At 44.2% G+C, this 17,520-nt stretch overlaps 2 protein-coding genes across 2 annotated transcripts in view; one reads left to right on the top strand and one right to left on the bottom strand.

Annotated features, from left to right (window-relative positions):
• Positions 1-14,918: 14,918 nt before the first annotated feature.
• LOC113947903 (translation initiation factor IF-2-like) lies at positions 14,919-15,938 on the bottom strand. The gene has a single exon (XM_027645047.1). It carries the CDS (start codon positions 15,936-15,938, stop codon positions 14,919-14,921), a length of 1,020 nt encoding a protein of 339 aa, XP_027500848.1.
• Positions 15,552-17,520, top strand: part of HTR1B (5-hydroxytryptamine receptor 1B) — a 3,870-nt gene continuing 1,901 nt past the window's right edge. Inside the window, exon 1 of the mRNA XM_027645087.1 lies at positions 15,552-17,415. Coding sequence (XP_027500888.1) covers positions 16,220-17,353 — 1,134 coding nt within the window. The 5' untranslated portion in view covers positions 15,552-16,219 and the 3' untranslated portion in view covers positions 17,354-17,415. The remainder of the gene's footprint in view (positions 17,416-17,520) is intronic.

Below are 17,520 nucleotides of genomic sequence, written 5' to 3'. Positions count from 1 at the left end.
TGCATCAACTGTTAAACAAATCAATGTGACCCCAAAGATTCCTTGGCTTGATATTTTATTATTTTGGGGCTGCATGCTGATTAACCATTTAAGTAGTTTTCTGTGCAAGCATCTGCATTATTTGAATATGCCAGATTGTGAACACAAACCTTTAGATTTTTCCAGTGTTTTATTTGCCAGCAATAATGATAATAAAATTAACAACCTTCCCTTCTTTTGTTGATACTATTTAGCTTTTTCCAGAGAGGTCAGAGTAGGTACTTTACTGGCTTGAAATTAAATGTGTTGTGCAAGTTCTGAGTTATTCAGCAATCGACTGGTGGGAGCATTAATCTCAATGAACAGTAAGTTACTCCAATGTTCTCAGTCCAAATTGATCCAACAGAATGTGACCCCCTTTGAAGTCTGAATTCCTCCACAATTTTTCTTTCAAAACTGCAGCTCTGAACCCCCTGTAGCGGGTAATCGGTGCTGATTGATTTCTGAATGTGCAGATGGAAGAACAGGAAGGGCAATGGTGCAATGACATGAGAAGATACAAAGTTCAAGAACATGGTAGGCACATGCCACCCCTCATTTTCCTTAATGAGGAGTAAATCTGAATTTCATAAAAGCGAAAGAGTGACTTCATAAAAGCCAATAAGGAAGAAAGAATTAAAGAGCTGAAAGGTACAACAAGGAGATTGTAGCCTAGAGAAAACTGTTGGTGAGATGGTTGGAGGAGGGAGGAGTTTTCAGCAAAATGGCACAAGCTTAAATGGAGGAGATGAAAGAGGGTGCAGAATTGTAGAATCACATTGAGAAAAATTCTGCTCATTTTTCTGATCTGAGAAGGATCCCAAAGCGGCCTATATTGACAAAACAGAAGATGTCTGAGCCATGTGCCAGCTCCTTTTTCTTAAAATAAATTTCAAGAGAAAAAAGTTTATAGTTTGATTAAGAAAAGCACTGATTAATGATCCCCGCAATTTTTCCTTACAAGAGGAGTTCAGGTTTTTTTAGATTATTTCAAATATTTGAAATATTTTCTGACTGTTTCAAATGAATAAAAATATCCAGATCCTCAAAGCTATCACTGCCTTACTGGTAACCAGCTTTATCACCGGACTTCCTAGTGTAAGAAAACCAAGACAAACCACAATAAGAAATGCCTTTATTTCCACTCACTGTTTTAAAAGTAACTGTTATTATCGCCTACATAAATCTCAAGTTCCTGCTTTATGGTGAACTTGCCACTGGCTGCTGCATGAGAGGAGCCCTGAAGAAAAGATACAAGGACTCCCTGAAACAATATATTGATCATCATAACTTGGTCTACTCCGGCCTCCAATCGGGAGGCCTGGAGACACACCATCTATAACGCAGCTGTCTCCTTTGAGAAAGCACGCAGGATCACTCTCGAGGAGAAAAGACAACGCAGAAAGAACCGTGTCTTGCAGAATACACCACCTAAGGACTCTTTCTGCTGTGCCTTTTGCAATGGGATATGTCTGTCACATATTAGCCTCATTAGCCACCAGCGTGCCTGTAACAAATGTGGATAGAGCCTTCCCAAATCTTCATTCGCGAAGCCTAGCCATGAAATCTCCAGTCCAGTGCAGTATGAATTCCTACCTTTGGCTGGTCTTCAGGCATAGTTCTGACTACGTAACATCCATGGTTGCTATCACCAAGTATTACATTAAATAAAAATAAGGCTGGATTTTGCCATGGGCATTGAAAAAGCAATGGAGAACAGAATGACAGAATGACAACAGGCAAATAGAACAAAATCTTGAAAATTTGGAGGGTAACACATCAGGTTTCTATGTCCCACACTATTGAGGTTGTACAGTTTTGTTTTCCCTTTCAGTTTACATCTAAGAAAACCTAATTATGATTCATTAAATGACTCTTCTGGTGTCAGGTGACAACAACAAAAAAACTATATTCTTTTCCTTAATGAGGAGTAAATCTGAATTTTGTAGAGCTGAAGCCAAAGCCTACTGCCCATATTTAACATTGGTTTATAAAACATACGTCTTTTCAATGTTCCTTGTTTTCTAATCAATTGCTTTGGTGTCCTTTCCCCATTTCAAGATGAATACACCTCACCATTTCATTAGCACAGTGTTGAACAGCAGTACTTCCTTTTGTAACAAATTAACATTATTGTAATGAGCAATATGGGTTTGAGTCTCACTTACATTACGATCCTTTATACCATTCTGATGACAGAGACACTTTTATAGGGAAAATCTAATGTATGCTGCAAATGTTTAGTTGCAGAGGCAACTAGGGTAAGGCTGCCTCCCTGTTTTTTTGCTGCTGCAGCAGAGACGGACGTGTAGCACCAAATCCTGTCCTTCCCCAGCACAGACTGTAATGCTTTTAACAGCACTCATCAGCACAGCCCAGGCTCTCCACATGTATTAGTGGCTACATGTTGACTCCACATTTCTCTTACCAGAGAGACATTGTGAGTCTTTTATTCTCACTAATGAGGGCCAAGACAGGGTGAACAGGTTTGAGACTTTGCTGAGATTCCCATACCACGAAAAAGTGCATTTTGCATCATACAGTCACATCACGTATCAGGGAGGTGGTTATCAGAGAAAAGCTAAACTCAAATGTGTTACTTCAAGCTAATTTCCAAGCTTACCAAAGACTCAAATTTTTGACTTGTCTGCAACAAATGAAACAATTCTTTACTTCATCACTGTGTTACAAACCCACTTCTGCTGAAGTGGTCAGGAGTCCTTTAAACCCAATATTAATCTCATACTATAAACATCTTCATTTAACATTCCTCATGGCTATTTGAGGAGCAAATAAATATCCTTCTGCTTTTCAGAAAAACGCCTCTGCAATTAAACCTCTTATTAAATCCTTAGATTAGTAAGAGCTGTACTGTCATACAAATACTGTATTAGCATGAAAAAAAAAAGTTAGAAAAGAAGGCACAGAGTGTTCCTGCTAAATGAAAATTCTTATGAAGATCATAGGATCCACAGGGTTTGCCTAGTACAAAAGGAATCTTTATGGAATTGTATTGGATAATTACTAGAAACAATAATAACAGCAACAAAATTATAACACGTTGTTTTCATACCTGCTAAGGCAAAACTTTGCCTTGATCAGTAATTTAAGCAGATTTGCTTTAGTCCATCAAATTTCCTTTCCAGCATATCATATCTCTCCTTTAACTGCATTTGGATCAGTGAAAAGCTTGCTGCTTCCTGGTTTCCACTGAGCTTTTCCACATTCCTGGCACTCCCTCATATCTCTTACTTCATTAGTCCAATCCCTATTTTCTATAATTCCTGTGATTTTACAGTGATTTGTTCTGAAAATAAAACAGCAGACTACCAGAATCAGGTCACTCTTACTTTGTTAACATGTGGTGCTGGCCAGTGGCATGACAAAGCAGGATCCAAATCCTGCTGAGATTTTAACAAAAATGGTGATTCTCCCTGCTCCTGCTTATATACAGTACTTAAAAGGGCAAGTCTATATCTTCATTGCATTGATAGCTAAAGTTACCTTTCCACAATTCTGTCATCACTATTTATTAATCCCTTGTGGTTATGTCCAGAAATCCTGCTGCATTAATGCAAAGAAGTATAGAAATGCTGGTTGGATCCTCTGGAAGTCATCCAGCCTGACATCCTCTGGAGAGCAGACCTGTGCCAGTGCTGGGTCAGGTCAGCCTGTGGTTTTGCTTTGCCAATGCAGCAAAGGTAGATGCAGCTTCTCTTTGAAATTGTCCCCCACCTTGCTTCCATGGATTAGTTTATAAAATGATAGAGTACATCTGCAATTTACTAGTGAGCAGCTATGCTATATATGTATATTTTAAAATAAAATGTTCAGCTTTGTTTTTATATTAATTTAAGGGGGTTTTTGTCCAAGAAGTAAGACAGCTTAAGACCTTTACTATTCTCCAGTCAAACCGAAAATTTTCCAAATCTGTTGTAAGAAACTTTCTGACTGCAATTTCACATTATTTCTTATACTAACCATCATGATGATGAACAATTGACTCTTCCCTTCCTTTTTATGATTGTCTTTCACATATATTTATATATATCACACATACATGTTTACATATTATATATAATTCTGTTATCTATGTATCTATATCTAAAGATATAAATACTTACTACATACCTCATATTTATGTATATTTGTATCTTTCAATCTTCTTACAAAAACTTCAAGTAACATAAAAGAAACAACTTAGGCGAATGGTGTAGCAAGAACTAATGGGACTGAGAAGTCAAATATCACAAAAAGTAGGAAGGGAATACAAAGACTTGGAGACAGCAAGTCTGTTTAACCAGTAGAAAGAGGTTAAGAATGAAGCTTGATTGCAGGCGATCTTATTGCAGGCTATCAAAAACTATATTGGCAGAAGTCATTTGGTACCAGGTAGTCTTTAATTTAACAGACAAAAGCATGGAAGGACCAACTGTTGAACACCAAAGGCATACAAGTTCATGTTAAGAAAAAGATGGAAATTTTCACCAGAGGAAGCATTTTACCAGTGGAGTAGACTAAAAAGAGATATGGGAGTTGGGGTGGGTCAGCATTTGAATGTGTGACCTGTTGAAGACCTCTGTCTTCTGCCTCTGAGGATTTTTCTGCTTTTCTTCCAACTATCTCAGCTGGGCTGATAAAATACATTGCTCCTCTGCCTTCTTTATGGCCTGATTCTCACTGCAGTCACAAATTCTTGGGTTGGAGTATGGCTGGTAAAATTCTGTGGCCTGTGGTTATGCTAGAGACCCCTACAACTCCTTGGGTCTTTAAAAACCTGTTACTTTTTTTTCTGCTTGCAATAGGTGGATGCTCAAATTCTTTAACAACTTTCAGATATTCAAAAAATGCTATCCAGTATGTAAGTAGTGTGGGTGGAATTTAGCTGTAAATATACATAGTTACATTATTTAAATGACAGTGGAGTTTAGTCCTTATTTTGTCAAAATTTGGTTTTGGTCCCTGAGATCATTTGCTGTTAATTTTCTATATTATCACATTTCTGGCTTTTAGAGTAACCCACACAAACTTTTCCTACAGAGATATATCCATTTGCAAATCACCTCTATCTGAATAGTGTATAATTTAGCGAAGCTACTGCTTGTATAAGCTACTATTATCAAACTGTAAAGACTGAAATTATCTAAAACTGTTGAATAAATATTCTTAAATTTCTCTATTGCTTTCCTTCATCTGGCTGTGCCCACCAAGTGTTCTTGAAATTACAGAAAGTAAAATTGTGCCCTTTAGCTTCAAATATATCCAAATGTAGAAATTTCACCAAAAGAGCCCTAGAACAATTTCATCCAGTCCTCCCATTTCAAGGTCATATTAAACATGCTTGTGATTAGACATACAAGTAATTTGTTTCTTCATTTCTCTGGTCTTTTGCAAATCTGATAAGCAATTCATTGGAAACTGCTGATGCATCAGTGGAAGTCAGAGGGGTTGAAAACAGTTAACAGTTGGATTCGATGATATTAACAGCCTTTTCCAGCCTAAATGACTCTTTAATAAGCAGCAGTCTGACCCTTTTAAATGAAAGCAGAATTGAGTACAGAAAAGGGAGTGAGGTACTAAGAAGACAGCAGATGATTTTAAAGCATGCCTAAAATCTCCAAAGCAAGCTTAAAGGGCTTCCTTCGCAAAGGAAAGGAAGGTACCTAAACATGCTCTAATAATTTTTATGTAACAAATCCAAGAAATGCAGTGCACACAATCATCAGCTTCCCGGAATACCTCTCCTCATACTGTTTTAGTCAGATAATATTAGGCTGCCATCAACTGACTGACCCACGTTTCATGGTTCCTCAGAGGATGATGTCCCAGAGGACTTTGTGTACTTACTGGCAATCAAAATGTCAAAGACTGAACAATGCTACCAAAAAGCTTTTTTGAAATGCTTTTTTTAAAGGGAACTACTGAACTCTTGCAGGTCTCTTTGAGAACATGAAACTAAAAATTCTTTTTTTTTTTTTTGGAATTTACAAAGTGTCCCTGATGTAGGAAGTGAGAGCACTGCTGAGGTCTTATCAGATTCATATTGAATCGTGTAAAAGAGCAATATATATATATTACTGGATTTATCACCAAGGCCATTGATAGGCAGCACAGTGGAAGACAACAGTATATTAACACCTAATGTTACATACAGTACTAAGCCAACAAGAAAGTCTGCTGAGGTAAGAAACTTACCACAGTGAAAGAGATCTAGAATAAATGCCAGTAGTTGCCCTACAGCCAAAGGAAGGAGGAAGAGTCCTGGAAAGTCACTGGTATAAGAGGTCTCGTCTGCCATGACCAGGTGCCTAAAGTTTTATTTTAAGTGTGCACATTTTAGGCAGAGGTTAGGCAGTTCTTATAATCAAACTTTAAGCAAGACTGTCCTTTGGGGAGACTGGAGAACTTGATCTTCAAGGGCAGATAATGAGCAGATGCAGAAGGGAGAAGGTAATCATGTTCTCTACTTCTTGAACCCCCAGTCTTTAAGAACATAATGTCTAGCAGGTCTGGGGTTTTTTCCCCTTTTATCTCTACAGCTCAGAATTCAGAGCTGTAATAGAAGCAAGTAACCACGTGCATGTTACATTTTAATAGTCTGCTTTTTTACTTTCTTTTATTTCTGGTTAGTTGCATTGGGGAAAATAAGGGACAGTTCTTATCTTTTAAATATAGTAAAACATATAGTAAAACTGCTTTTCTCAAACAGAAAATTAGGAATGATTACATTTTGTAGGTTCTGATTGATCATATTTCGAATTCTCTTCTGTGCTGATCAGATCAGTTTATGTGAATCAGTCACATGTTGCTGTATATGGTTTGCATGGCAAGGTTTTGGTAGCATAGGGGGCTACAAAGGGGCCTTCTATAAGAAGGTGTTAGAAGCTTATTCTATGTCCAACAGAGACAATGCCAGCTGGCTCTGAGACAGATCCACCAATGGCCAAGTTGGAGCCCAGCAGTGATTGCAGTAGTGCCTCTGGAACACCCTATTTAAGAAGGGAGAAAAAACAACCTCTTGTACCTGCAACTGTAGCAGAAGAGAGGGTTGAGAATATGTGTAACAATTCTACATACATCCAGGTCAGTGAAGAAGGAGAGGGTGAAGGTGCTACAGGTGCCAGAGCAGAGACTGCGACACACAGAGTGCCACTGTGGAGCAGATATTCAGCTGCAGCCCCTGTAAGACCCCATGCTGGAGCAGGTGGATGCAGCCAAAGGAGGCTGCGACCCCATGGGAAGCCCATGCAGGAAGAGGCTCCTGGCAGGACCTGTGGACCTGTGGAGAGAGAAGCCCATGCTGGAACAGGTTTGCTGGCAGAACTTGTGACCCTGTGAGGGACACACACTGGAGCAGTTTGTTCTTGAAGGACTGTACCCCATGGAAGAGACCCAGGCTGGAGCAGTTCATGAAGAACTGCAGCCCACAGAAAGGACTTGTGTTGGAGTCCACACTAGAGCACGGGAGGAGTGTGAGCAGTCCTCCCCTGAGGAGGTAGCAGGGGCAGAGGCAATGTGTGATGAACAGATTCCAGCCCCTGTTCCCTATCCCCCTCAGTCGTTTAGAGGTAGAGGTAGAGAAATCAAGAGTGAAGTTCTGCCTGGGAAGAAGGGAGGGGTGGTGGGGTGGTTTTTAAAAATTTGTTTTTATTTCTCATTACCCTACTCTGATTTGATTTGCAATAAATTAAACTAATTTTCCCAAGCTGAGTCCGTTTTGCCTGTGACAGTAACTGGTGAGTAACCTCTCCCTGCCTTTATCTCTAGTCACAAGCATTTAGTTGTATTTTCTCCCCCCTGTCCAGCTGAGGAGGGGAGTGATACAGCAGTTTTGGTGGGCACTTGGCATCCAGTTGTGAAGGGTATGCCTCTTATTATTCTTGGATCTTGACAGTGATTTCTGAACCGTACAGATGAAAAACAACACAAGAGATGTCATTAATAGTTATTATTGACAGACAAAGATTTTATAGCAAGCCACTCAAAGCCCAGAATGAGGACCCTCAAAGCTATGTTCATAGTTCTATAAGCACTTAGAGCAAATACAAAGTCTCTGTTCTAAAGAATTGCAGTCTAACATTAGCACTGGCAGAGGCACACAGGTGGGAAAACATCAGCAAACAAAATACTACCAGGAAGAATAACAGGCAGCAGTTTCATCAACAGCCTGACTCTTGTAAAGTGTGTTTTGTAGGCATCACACCAAGGGAGGATTTTTAAGTAATATAATCAGGGTATCTGTGCTTGCTACAGGAAAGTTGTCTCAAGCCTGAGAAGGCATGAAGATGTCTGATTAAAATCGAGTAATACTCTGGGAGGGGCCAGCATCAGAGGGTAGTGGGAGGCAGTAATTAACCTGAATATGTGATAAGAAATGGATAAACTACCAAAGGCTTTGAAAGTCATGTAAAGAAAATGTGCTTGTTAGTGAGGTATTAATGGAGGAGTGAGATAAGGAAAGGGCTGTACAAAGAAGGGATGAAGAGAGAAGAGGGTTATGGCCACAACAGCAGGTATGGAACTGTGTGGTATCATTTGTGTAGGTATAGTGCAACTTCCAAGGCCAGAAAAAAGTAACTGAAGCATTATAGAAACCAGGATGATAGTTTTAGCTGCTAAACCTCCCTAGCTCCACGCTACTTTTAAGAAGGGGCGACTTGGGCAATAGGATAACTTCACCTTTGTATTTTTTAGATTCCCAGATGAGGCTTAGGGTTTTGGAATGTAGAAATCCCTTATGATTTAGTGCTCTGTTTTAAACATGAGAGAGGCTGTGGGTCTTGGAGGATGTTCTCCCTCCACCTTCCCAAGGACAGGTGGGTGAGCAGTGCAGGAGAACAGAAGGTCAGGCTCCCATGCAGATGTGTGCTCTCTGCAGGAGCAAGACATGGAGAAGGCAGCTTGGAAGTAAGAGGGAGAAAGTTCATCACTAGGATGAAAAGTCATGAACTAAGGGGATGCAGGGACAGATCTGGGCCAAGTCCAAAGAATATTTGAGAGTCATGAGAAAGCCAAGGAAACCCAGAGAGAGCTCCAGATTCTTTTTTTTTTTTTTTTTTTAACAATAGATGCATACTTTTATAGCAGTTGGTAAGAAGACTGCTTAGGTTTGGAAGCCTTGGCTTCCTCTTAAAGAGGTGAACTGTGCACTCATGTACCTTTGCAGAGCTCCTGGAGCGTAGAGATGGAACTATGAGGAGAGTAAGGATTGGGGAAGGGATATAGCAAGATCTTCCCAAGCAAAGAAAGGAAAACCCATGAAATTCACAACTGAAATATAAAAGCTACAAATTAAAATTATCTGATTCTGCTTCCACAAACACAGACATGACCATCTGGCAAAAATTCAATCTCAATTTTTTTTTAATCCACTATCATTTTAAAATCTACACCCAGAAGCCAAGGTGTTTTTAAGATCACCTGAAAACCTCTATCTGGGCATGTTTTACCTGAGATCTGAATCCTTTACGACTGACTGTAATGAAAAGTAAAACATACCTTACTAAACAGAGATCACATCTATATTTTACAGCTAAGTATTCGCTTCTCCAATAAACACCCTTATACACAAGACATCAACACATGCACTTTTACAAGCTTCTATTAGACTTCTCAGTTAAACAATCTTTGGATAATGAAAAGATCGGGAAAAAAGAAAAGAAATACTAAAATACTGACAATTGCCATACTTCAATGGCACTGACTACAGCTACCCTAAATCATTCGGTCAGTTTTGATCTGGGCTGCTGATTCTGTCTCTGTAGTTCTACTTGATTACTTTGAGAAAAGTCAGATGAGACACATTCTGCTTCCAAGCAGTGGGACATACAACCGCCTTGTGTTTGGTAGAAGCTTATAGTGTCACAATTTTATTTACCTACATCTTCAGGGCCTTTTGATTCTGAGAGTCTTTGTTTTCTTCCCCAAAGAGCTACACATAGAGCACTGGTGGATACTGACGGCCTATGCCAGCTCAACTGTTCTTTAGTAGAGTGGACTTCACAGTTAGCAACATCTAGACCAACAGTTTCATAACAGCCTCACTCCAAGACCAGATTATGTTTGATTTAGTTGGTTTACAGAAATTGTCCCTTGTCACCAGAATAAGATCTTCAACTGTGCACTGCTTTGTAAAGTGCTGCTGAGAATTACTGTATGTATCTCAAATCTCTCAAAGGACTTCCTGACCTTGCAAAGCTCTGGTATTTGCATGATGGCATGGCCATTTGCTTTTGCTTTAGTCTTGCTGCCCAATTCTGCTGATGAAAGTAGGCCTACAAGATCTTTGTAGCTTTCAAAATTGCTTCTGTTCCTCAATTTCTGCATGTTGTACGAAGCATCTCTATCCAAGCCTCTTGCTAAGCAGAACAGACAATTAAATTTTGCAATTAAGTCTCATACTGCAAAAGAAACTGTCAACTAGTAAACATCTTTAAAGGAATCAAATTAATGGATGATGCATTTTATTAAATTAGCAGCCCAAATCTGCATGCCAGCAAAAGCTCCTAGCTTCTGATTACCTCCAGCAACAAAGACTCTAGTCTTATAAATAGTGGCAGTGGGCTTAGCATATGTTACCTTCTTTCCTAGATAAATATTAATTGGCCATGCAGAAGAACTAGATCTTTAGTAGGAAGAAATCTTTGCAGATCCCCTCAAATCAGTGTTGACATGCTGATTTCACATGGAAAAGACTTGATTCCTAATTTTCAGCAATTTTACTTCTTTACAGTGATTCACTGCAAAAGTTTCCAGCAAGCCTTGTGCATTAGTAGCTTGTTGCTTTAAAATGTTTTCAGATTTTTCTTAAAACACAAAATTCAGTGTTTTGCTTTTCGAAAACTTGGTAGTTGGAATCCCTTTGAAATCAATCCCGGATCTTGAAAGGAGACCCTTACAGATTCCATCCTCTAAAGCAGACAAAGATTTGAACATTCTGAAGTGGGACAAAGCTTTAAACCTGATATAGGTCCATATCTGAAAGTGGAAGATTTATCTTATGGCAGATCTGAGCACAGAATATGAGACCTTTTTTCATTTGAATCCCTACAGAGTCTAAATGCAGTGTCCTTTGCCTCCATGATGAACAGGTCCTAAAGGTTATGCCACTAACATTTAGTCCTGGTAGACAGCTGTACCTTTATGTACCTTTATGTCATACTGTCATGGCTATTCCCTACAGATTCCAATGGATCTGTATATGTTTTATAACAGATATGGGTGGGTCATAATCCACCCTTATTATAGCAGGTAGATTAAAATCCTTTCAGGTATATAACTGGAAACAGTCTGAACTGAAGGGATGATAATGGAGCCAGATCCTATGGCAGAAAAACAGGCATTTGCACTGATTTTAGTGTGAATTAGAGGCTCCAGGAGCCTCAGACACATATCACAAAAACAAGAAACCAACAGCCCTTTTCACACAAGCAGTCAATTCTTCTGCTTTGTAATGAAGCATGAGAATTACGGGCAGCACGGAAGGAGAGGATATGGGGCAGTATTGAAGCAGACTCCTGTGGAGTATCTCCTGGAACATTGTTAAAGAGCAGATGCCACATAGATGAATGAGGACAGTCACCAACTTCAACTTCTGCCTCCATGAACTGAAATGTGTAAGGATGGGTGCAGTGTCTGGAAATAAAATCCTAGAGACAGTTTAAGAGAGGACTGGAGGTGTTATTTTTTTTTTCTCTTGATCTCAGTTGCCTAGTTAGGGTAATTGAACACTCCTTGGAGGATATCTGAGTACATTTTTCAGCAACTGACCAGTATGGGTTTAGAAACTCGGTGTGTATTTGCACCTATTGAGCCCATGTGTTTCTTTTTCTGGGTCCTTAGAGTAAAAATCAGAACTAGGCCCAGGTGTTCATTACAATTAAATTTCAGTAACTCAAGCTCAGTGATTTTATTTTCATGAGTGACTTAAAAGTGATGGCATTTAAATGGCCTTAGCTGTATTTCAAAGTTAACATTGAGAAACTTCACACGTAAATTAGTGTTATTTGTCTGTTGGCAAACTCAACAAAATACCACTGTGTTTATTTACATAGTGAAGGTTATCTTTGCTAACAGGACTCAGAATTTCATTATTTAAAATATGAGTATGAATCTCATCACAAGTGCAGGAGGCTACAGATATTATTACATACAACTTACCACCTGAGTCAAGAGCAGAGGTGAGGTTTATATTGTGCACTGAGCCCCATGGGCAAATATAACAAAACCCACACAACATTACCTGTGGCCAGGACAGATCTGACACTATAATGAGGACTCTTCCTTTCTGGTACTTAGGTTTTGTTTCTATGTGTTTGTCTTCTCTAATTTATTTATAAGACATTTACGCCATACATGGGTAGTTTTTGAAGCAATAAACCAGTAATAGGCTCAGTTTTCATTGCTGTTTCTATATTTGGGTATTTTAGTACATCAAAATCTGGATATAAGAAGTATTAACAGTCTTATGCCAGCAGAAAGAAATTAATTTTATGCCTGCCTCTGCACAGAAGCCAAAAGCTTCAGGAAATAGGATCTCTTCTCATAAGCATCTTTTCAGATCCAGTTAGGAGAGGGGAAAATAAACAATGAAATGCAAGCTTCCAGGTGCCAGCACAACAGTGTGATATGATCGTTCATGCGGTAATACATATGATTTACAATATGTGTCTGACTAGCACTCCAAGACTGCAGTACTGATTGATAATCTAGGTAGAACTTGGTCCTGCTTTCATGAAGCCTTGGCCTGTGGGAGTCAAGTTGTGACAGGAGGCTATGGGCAGCCTGGCGAGCAGAGAGGAAGAGCAATTTTTTAAAACCTGAGCACCTCTTGTTCTGACACAAATCCTGGGAACCAGCATGCACAGCCTAAAGAAAGCAGCAGTTCCAGTGCCTGGGTGGGGACAAGTCTTCTGCATGTCCCTGCAGCAGTGATATGGGAGGAAGCTGGCTTTACTTTCTTGCTGCAGCTGTTCCTAGCCCAAGATTGAAGCCCTGGAGAGAAGCATGGGGAATGCTTACTGAACCTGCCCAGGAAGACCAAGTGGGAAGTCAAGTGAAGTCACCACAGAGAGAGCTGGCATGCCCTGGGTGAACATTTTGCTCACCGCTCGCAGGAGTTCTACACAAATAAGTAAGAAACTAGTGAGCATGAGAAGAAAACAAACGAGTGATGAAAAAAGCATCTTCTTGGCAAGACAAAGAGAGAAGCAATGAATGATGATTACTGCTGAATAATAATCCAGAAATAATGGAGAAGGGCAACAGCAAAAGCTGTGTACAGAACACAAACATTTTATCGTGAGGATAAACAGTGACATTAGTAGGTTGGCCAAAACTCATCACTCGTTCACATAATACTTGTCTACATTACACAACATGGCTGACAGCAGTGGCTAAAGCTAGAACATTGCCTTTGGAGACTCTATAATTTTATAAGAGCCTTTCCATAAGAGAAACGCTGTTCCAACACTGAATCAAGGGCTAGGTTTTTCTCTTGTTATTATTGGTGTTTTAAATTTAAATCACTCTCAGATACACAGCCCTATTTGGGAAGAATGTTGAGCTACAGAGGCTCGAGGGCAGTTGCCAACTTAAGCACAACTAAATTAAGCCAGAAATGTCAAGCAGAAGTGAAAGCAATATCACACTGTATTAGAAACCAGGATTATAAAATCTTTGCCTATCAAAGAGATCAGAAGAATGTAGATAGCTCTGTATTATTATTTTTAATGCAGTAAAGCCTAGAGGCTCCAATCAATTACTAGGCACCACAAGGAGGTGGTGCCTGCTTGAATACAAGGAGGCACTACAAATAAAAACATGGAAACAGACCAAACACTCTCCACAGCCCTTTTGGGAAAACAGAAAGGCTCACTGACATTTTATCTTCCTGTCGGCTCAGTGAATGTAGGCAAACCTTGACTGCCACACTTTCATTAATCCTACCTCACTCCTTGAGAAAGTCTAACTAAAGCTCTAGAACTGATTTTACAAAATCTCAAGAACTATCACTGTTTTTTTTGATCTGTGGGTGCTTAGCACATCCCAAGATCGGAGCACCTTGCCCTGTACTGAAATAGGGAGAGAAGGGGCTCTGGTTTTCTACACTACTGTGCAGCCCTGGCTCTTCTTCAGTTCAATGTTTCTCTTTCTACAGTTTCCTCACCCTCTGGGCTACAGTGGATTCTCTCCAGCCTCCTTTCGCTGCCTTTCCTTGATCTGCATCCTCTCAGGTGTGCCAGTTCCTCTTGCTCAAGGATGACCAACAGGGCACTGAGGTTTCTCACCCTGCCCATAAGCTCTGTGTCCCAAGCAGAACACTGCAGTGCCTGTCCCTGTGTGGTGCCGACCACAGCCCAGGAAGAATGGGGCCTCAGAGAAACCGTTTGCCTTTCCATGACAGAGGAAACCAGCCAGACGCAGATATCCAAGACAGAAGTGCTGAGAGTTTGCAGGGAGCTTAGGCAGGCAACAGCATATGTGAACAAACATGCCTGCAGACTAAAAAGCCTTGCCTCCACTTTACTGCCTTTGTCGTGGCATCTTTGGGAGATTTACTCTGGCTGGACCATAGACATTTCACCGAGCTTGGAATTATCCTGACCCAGCAAAAATCAAGCTCGCACTTCCCTTTGTGTGTAAAACTTTTCTGCGGCTGCGGAGAACAAACACTGGCAGGAGCTGTGGGACCTGGACAAACGTGTGCTCCCGCTGCTCCTCCTGCCCCCGCCTCCCGACCGCTGAAGAAACCTGCGGGGCACGTCAGGGCTGCTCAACCGCGGGCGTGCCTTTCCAAGCACACCATGAAAAAAAAAAAAAAGGAAAAAATATATTAAAAAAAAAATGGAGGGGAGAGGGGTAGGGGATAAGAAAGCCAGAGCCCAGAAGGCACGAGATTACTATAAGTGTAAAGCAGGCGTGTGATGCGGTGGGATGCGCACCCTTACAGCAGCGGAACTCGCCGCGCTGCGCAGCCCCTCGCCCGCCGTGCAGGGCGAGGAAACCGAGCTGCCGGCCCGCTCCGGCTGTGCCCCTGTCCTGCACCGTCTTGGTCGCCCCGGCCCCTCCCGCACGCCCAGCTCCGGCACCCAGCGACACTTGCCACCCGCCGAGGGACGCGGTGGCGGGCAGTACAGCCCCCGAGAAGCCTGGCATCGCCCAGCCCCGCGGCGTAGAGGGCACGGTGCAAGGTGGGATGGGGACAACCGCAGGACCAAGGGGGCATCCGCAACACCCAGCGCCACGCCACTCCGAGCCGGGATGGAAGAAGACGGGCTGCTCCCCTGGTGGGGCGGGGAGTGTGCCCGGGCTCCTCCCGACGCCTGCAGGGACAGGGGCGGGGGACAGTGGTGGGGCGGTGCGCGGAGCCGGGGCGGGCCGGCCCCCCCCCGGTCGGACGGCTGGTGGGTGCGGGAGGGAGGGCGGAGGGAGGCGACGGCAGCTCCTCCTCCGCGGGCAGGCGGGCAGCCCGACCGGCAGCGGCACCGGTTGCTCGGTGCCGGCGGAGCCGCGCCGCCCGCTATATAAGAGGCGGCGGCTGCTCGCTGCTCCCTCACACCCGCCCCTGTCCGCGGCTGCCGGCGCTGGGCGGAGGCCGGGCCCCGGCAGCATGGCCCGCGGCGGGGCGCAATGGGAGGTGGTCTCCCCCTCTGCCTCCCGCGGACCCTCCTCTTCCTCCTCCTCCTGCTCCTCCCGTACCCGCGGTGGCGGCTGCAAACTTGCTGCGGCGGGCTGCGTGTGAAGGCACAGCCCGGCGGGGCGGCTCCGCTGCCCTCGCAGCCCCCGCCGTCGCGCCCGCAGCCCGGGGGACGAGGCCGCCGCCCGCGGGCATGCGGCGCCGCCGCTGCGCCCGTCGAGACACGGTGTGGAGCCGCGGGCGGCGGGGCTGCGGTTAGGGCCGGCCGGGGCGGGAGCCCCATGTCTGAGGCTCGCCGAGCTCCGCGGGCAGGCGGCGGGGCGATGAGCTGGCGGGGCGAGCGGGCGCGCCTGGCCCCCGGTTTGCCCTGCTCCCTCGCTCTTGGGGAGTGAGGCTCCGCGAAGCCCGCTCGGTGCTCCCGGAAGGGCGGGCAGGCGGGCGGGAGGTGGTGCCGGCGCGGGGATGCTGCAGCCCTCCCCCGGCGCCGACGGGGTCCTGCCGGGGTAGCGGCCCCGCCGTGCCGCGCCGAATCCCGCCGTCTGCGGGGGCGGCGGCCGCGGAGGGATGGAGCCGACCGGCCCCTGCCGGGCGCAGCTGGTGTCCGCCAACGACTCTTACCAAAACTGTAGCGCCGAGGAAGTGATCTACCAAGATGCCACCCCCCTCTCCGGGAAGATCGTGCTCGCCGTCGTCCTGGCACTGCTCACCCTGGCCACGGTGCTCTCCAACGCCTTTGTCATCGCCACGGTCTACCAGACGAGGAAACTCCACACGCCGGCCAACTATCTGATCGCCTCGTTGGCCGTCACCGACCTCCTCGTTTCCATCCTCGTCATGCCTATCAGCACCGTGTACACTGTGACCGGCAAGTGGAAGCTGGGTCAGATAGTCTGCGATATCTGGCTGTCCTCGGACATCACCTGTTGCACGGCGTCCATCCTGCACCTCTGTGTCATCGCCCTGGACCGCTACTGGGCGATCACCGACGCCGTCGAGTACTCCACGAAACGAACTCCCAAGCGGGCAGCGGGCATGATCGCACTGGTATGGATCTTCTCCATCTGCATTTCCATGCCCCCTTTGTTTTGGCGGCAGGCGAAGGCTGAGGAGGTCTCTCACTGTGTGGTGAACACAGACCACGTCCTCTACACCGTATACTCCACGGTAGGAGCCTTCTACTTCCCCACTCTGCTTCTGATAGCCCTTTACGGGAGGATCTACGTGGAAGCCAGGTCGCGGATTTTGAAGCAGACGCCAAAGAAAGCAGGTAAAAGACTAACGCGGGCTCAGTTAATCACGGACTCCCCGGGGTCGACTTCTTCCGTCACGTCCATAAACTCCAAGGCTCCCGAGGGATCCAGCGAAACGGGCTCCCCCGTGTACATGAACCAGGTGAAGGTGAAGGTCTCGGATGCCCTGCTGGAGAAAAAGAAGCTGACGGCCGCTAGAGAGCGGAAAGCTACAAAGACTTTAGGGATTATTTTAGGAGCCTTTATCGTCTGTTGGCTGCCTTTTTTCATCATCAGCCTGGTATTGCCTATTTGCAAGGACGCTTGCTGGTTCCACATGGCCATCTTTGACTTTTTCACGTGGCTTGGATATCTCAACTCCCTCATCAACCCCGTCATCTATACTATGTCTAACGAAGACTTCAAACAAGCTTTTCACAAACTCATACGTTTCCGATACACAGGTTGAGATGTTGAATGCGATGTGTTCTCCGGGGCAGCCCCCATGCACGCCCGCGCCCGGCGCCACAGGTAGGTCCGCGCTCCGCCGCCTCCTCCCCGGAGAGCCTCGGTGCTCGGGACGGGAAGAGCTGGGGGGGCAGGAAGGGGGAGAGAGGGGGTGCGACCCCACAAATA

Source organism: Corapipo altera, unplaced genomic scaffold (genome assembly GCF_003945725.1).
Source record: "Corapipo altera isolate COAL_440 unplaced genomic scaffold, ASM394572v1 2, whole genome shotgun sequence".
Classification (NCBI taxonomy): Eukaryota; Metazoa; Chordata; class Aves; order Passeriformes; family Pipridae; genus Corapipo; species Corapipo altera.
The sequence above is the reverse complement of the archived record's forward strand: the minus strand, read 5'-3'. Positions and strand labels throughout refer to the sequence as shown.

What these genes read in the sequence shown, in the direction of transcription:
- LOC113947903 (XM_027645047.1), bottom strand. Translation starts at nt 15,938, where the DNA reads ATGGGGCTCCCGCCCCGGCCGGCCCTAACCGCAGCCCCGCCGCCCGCG.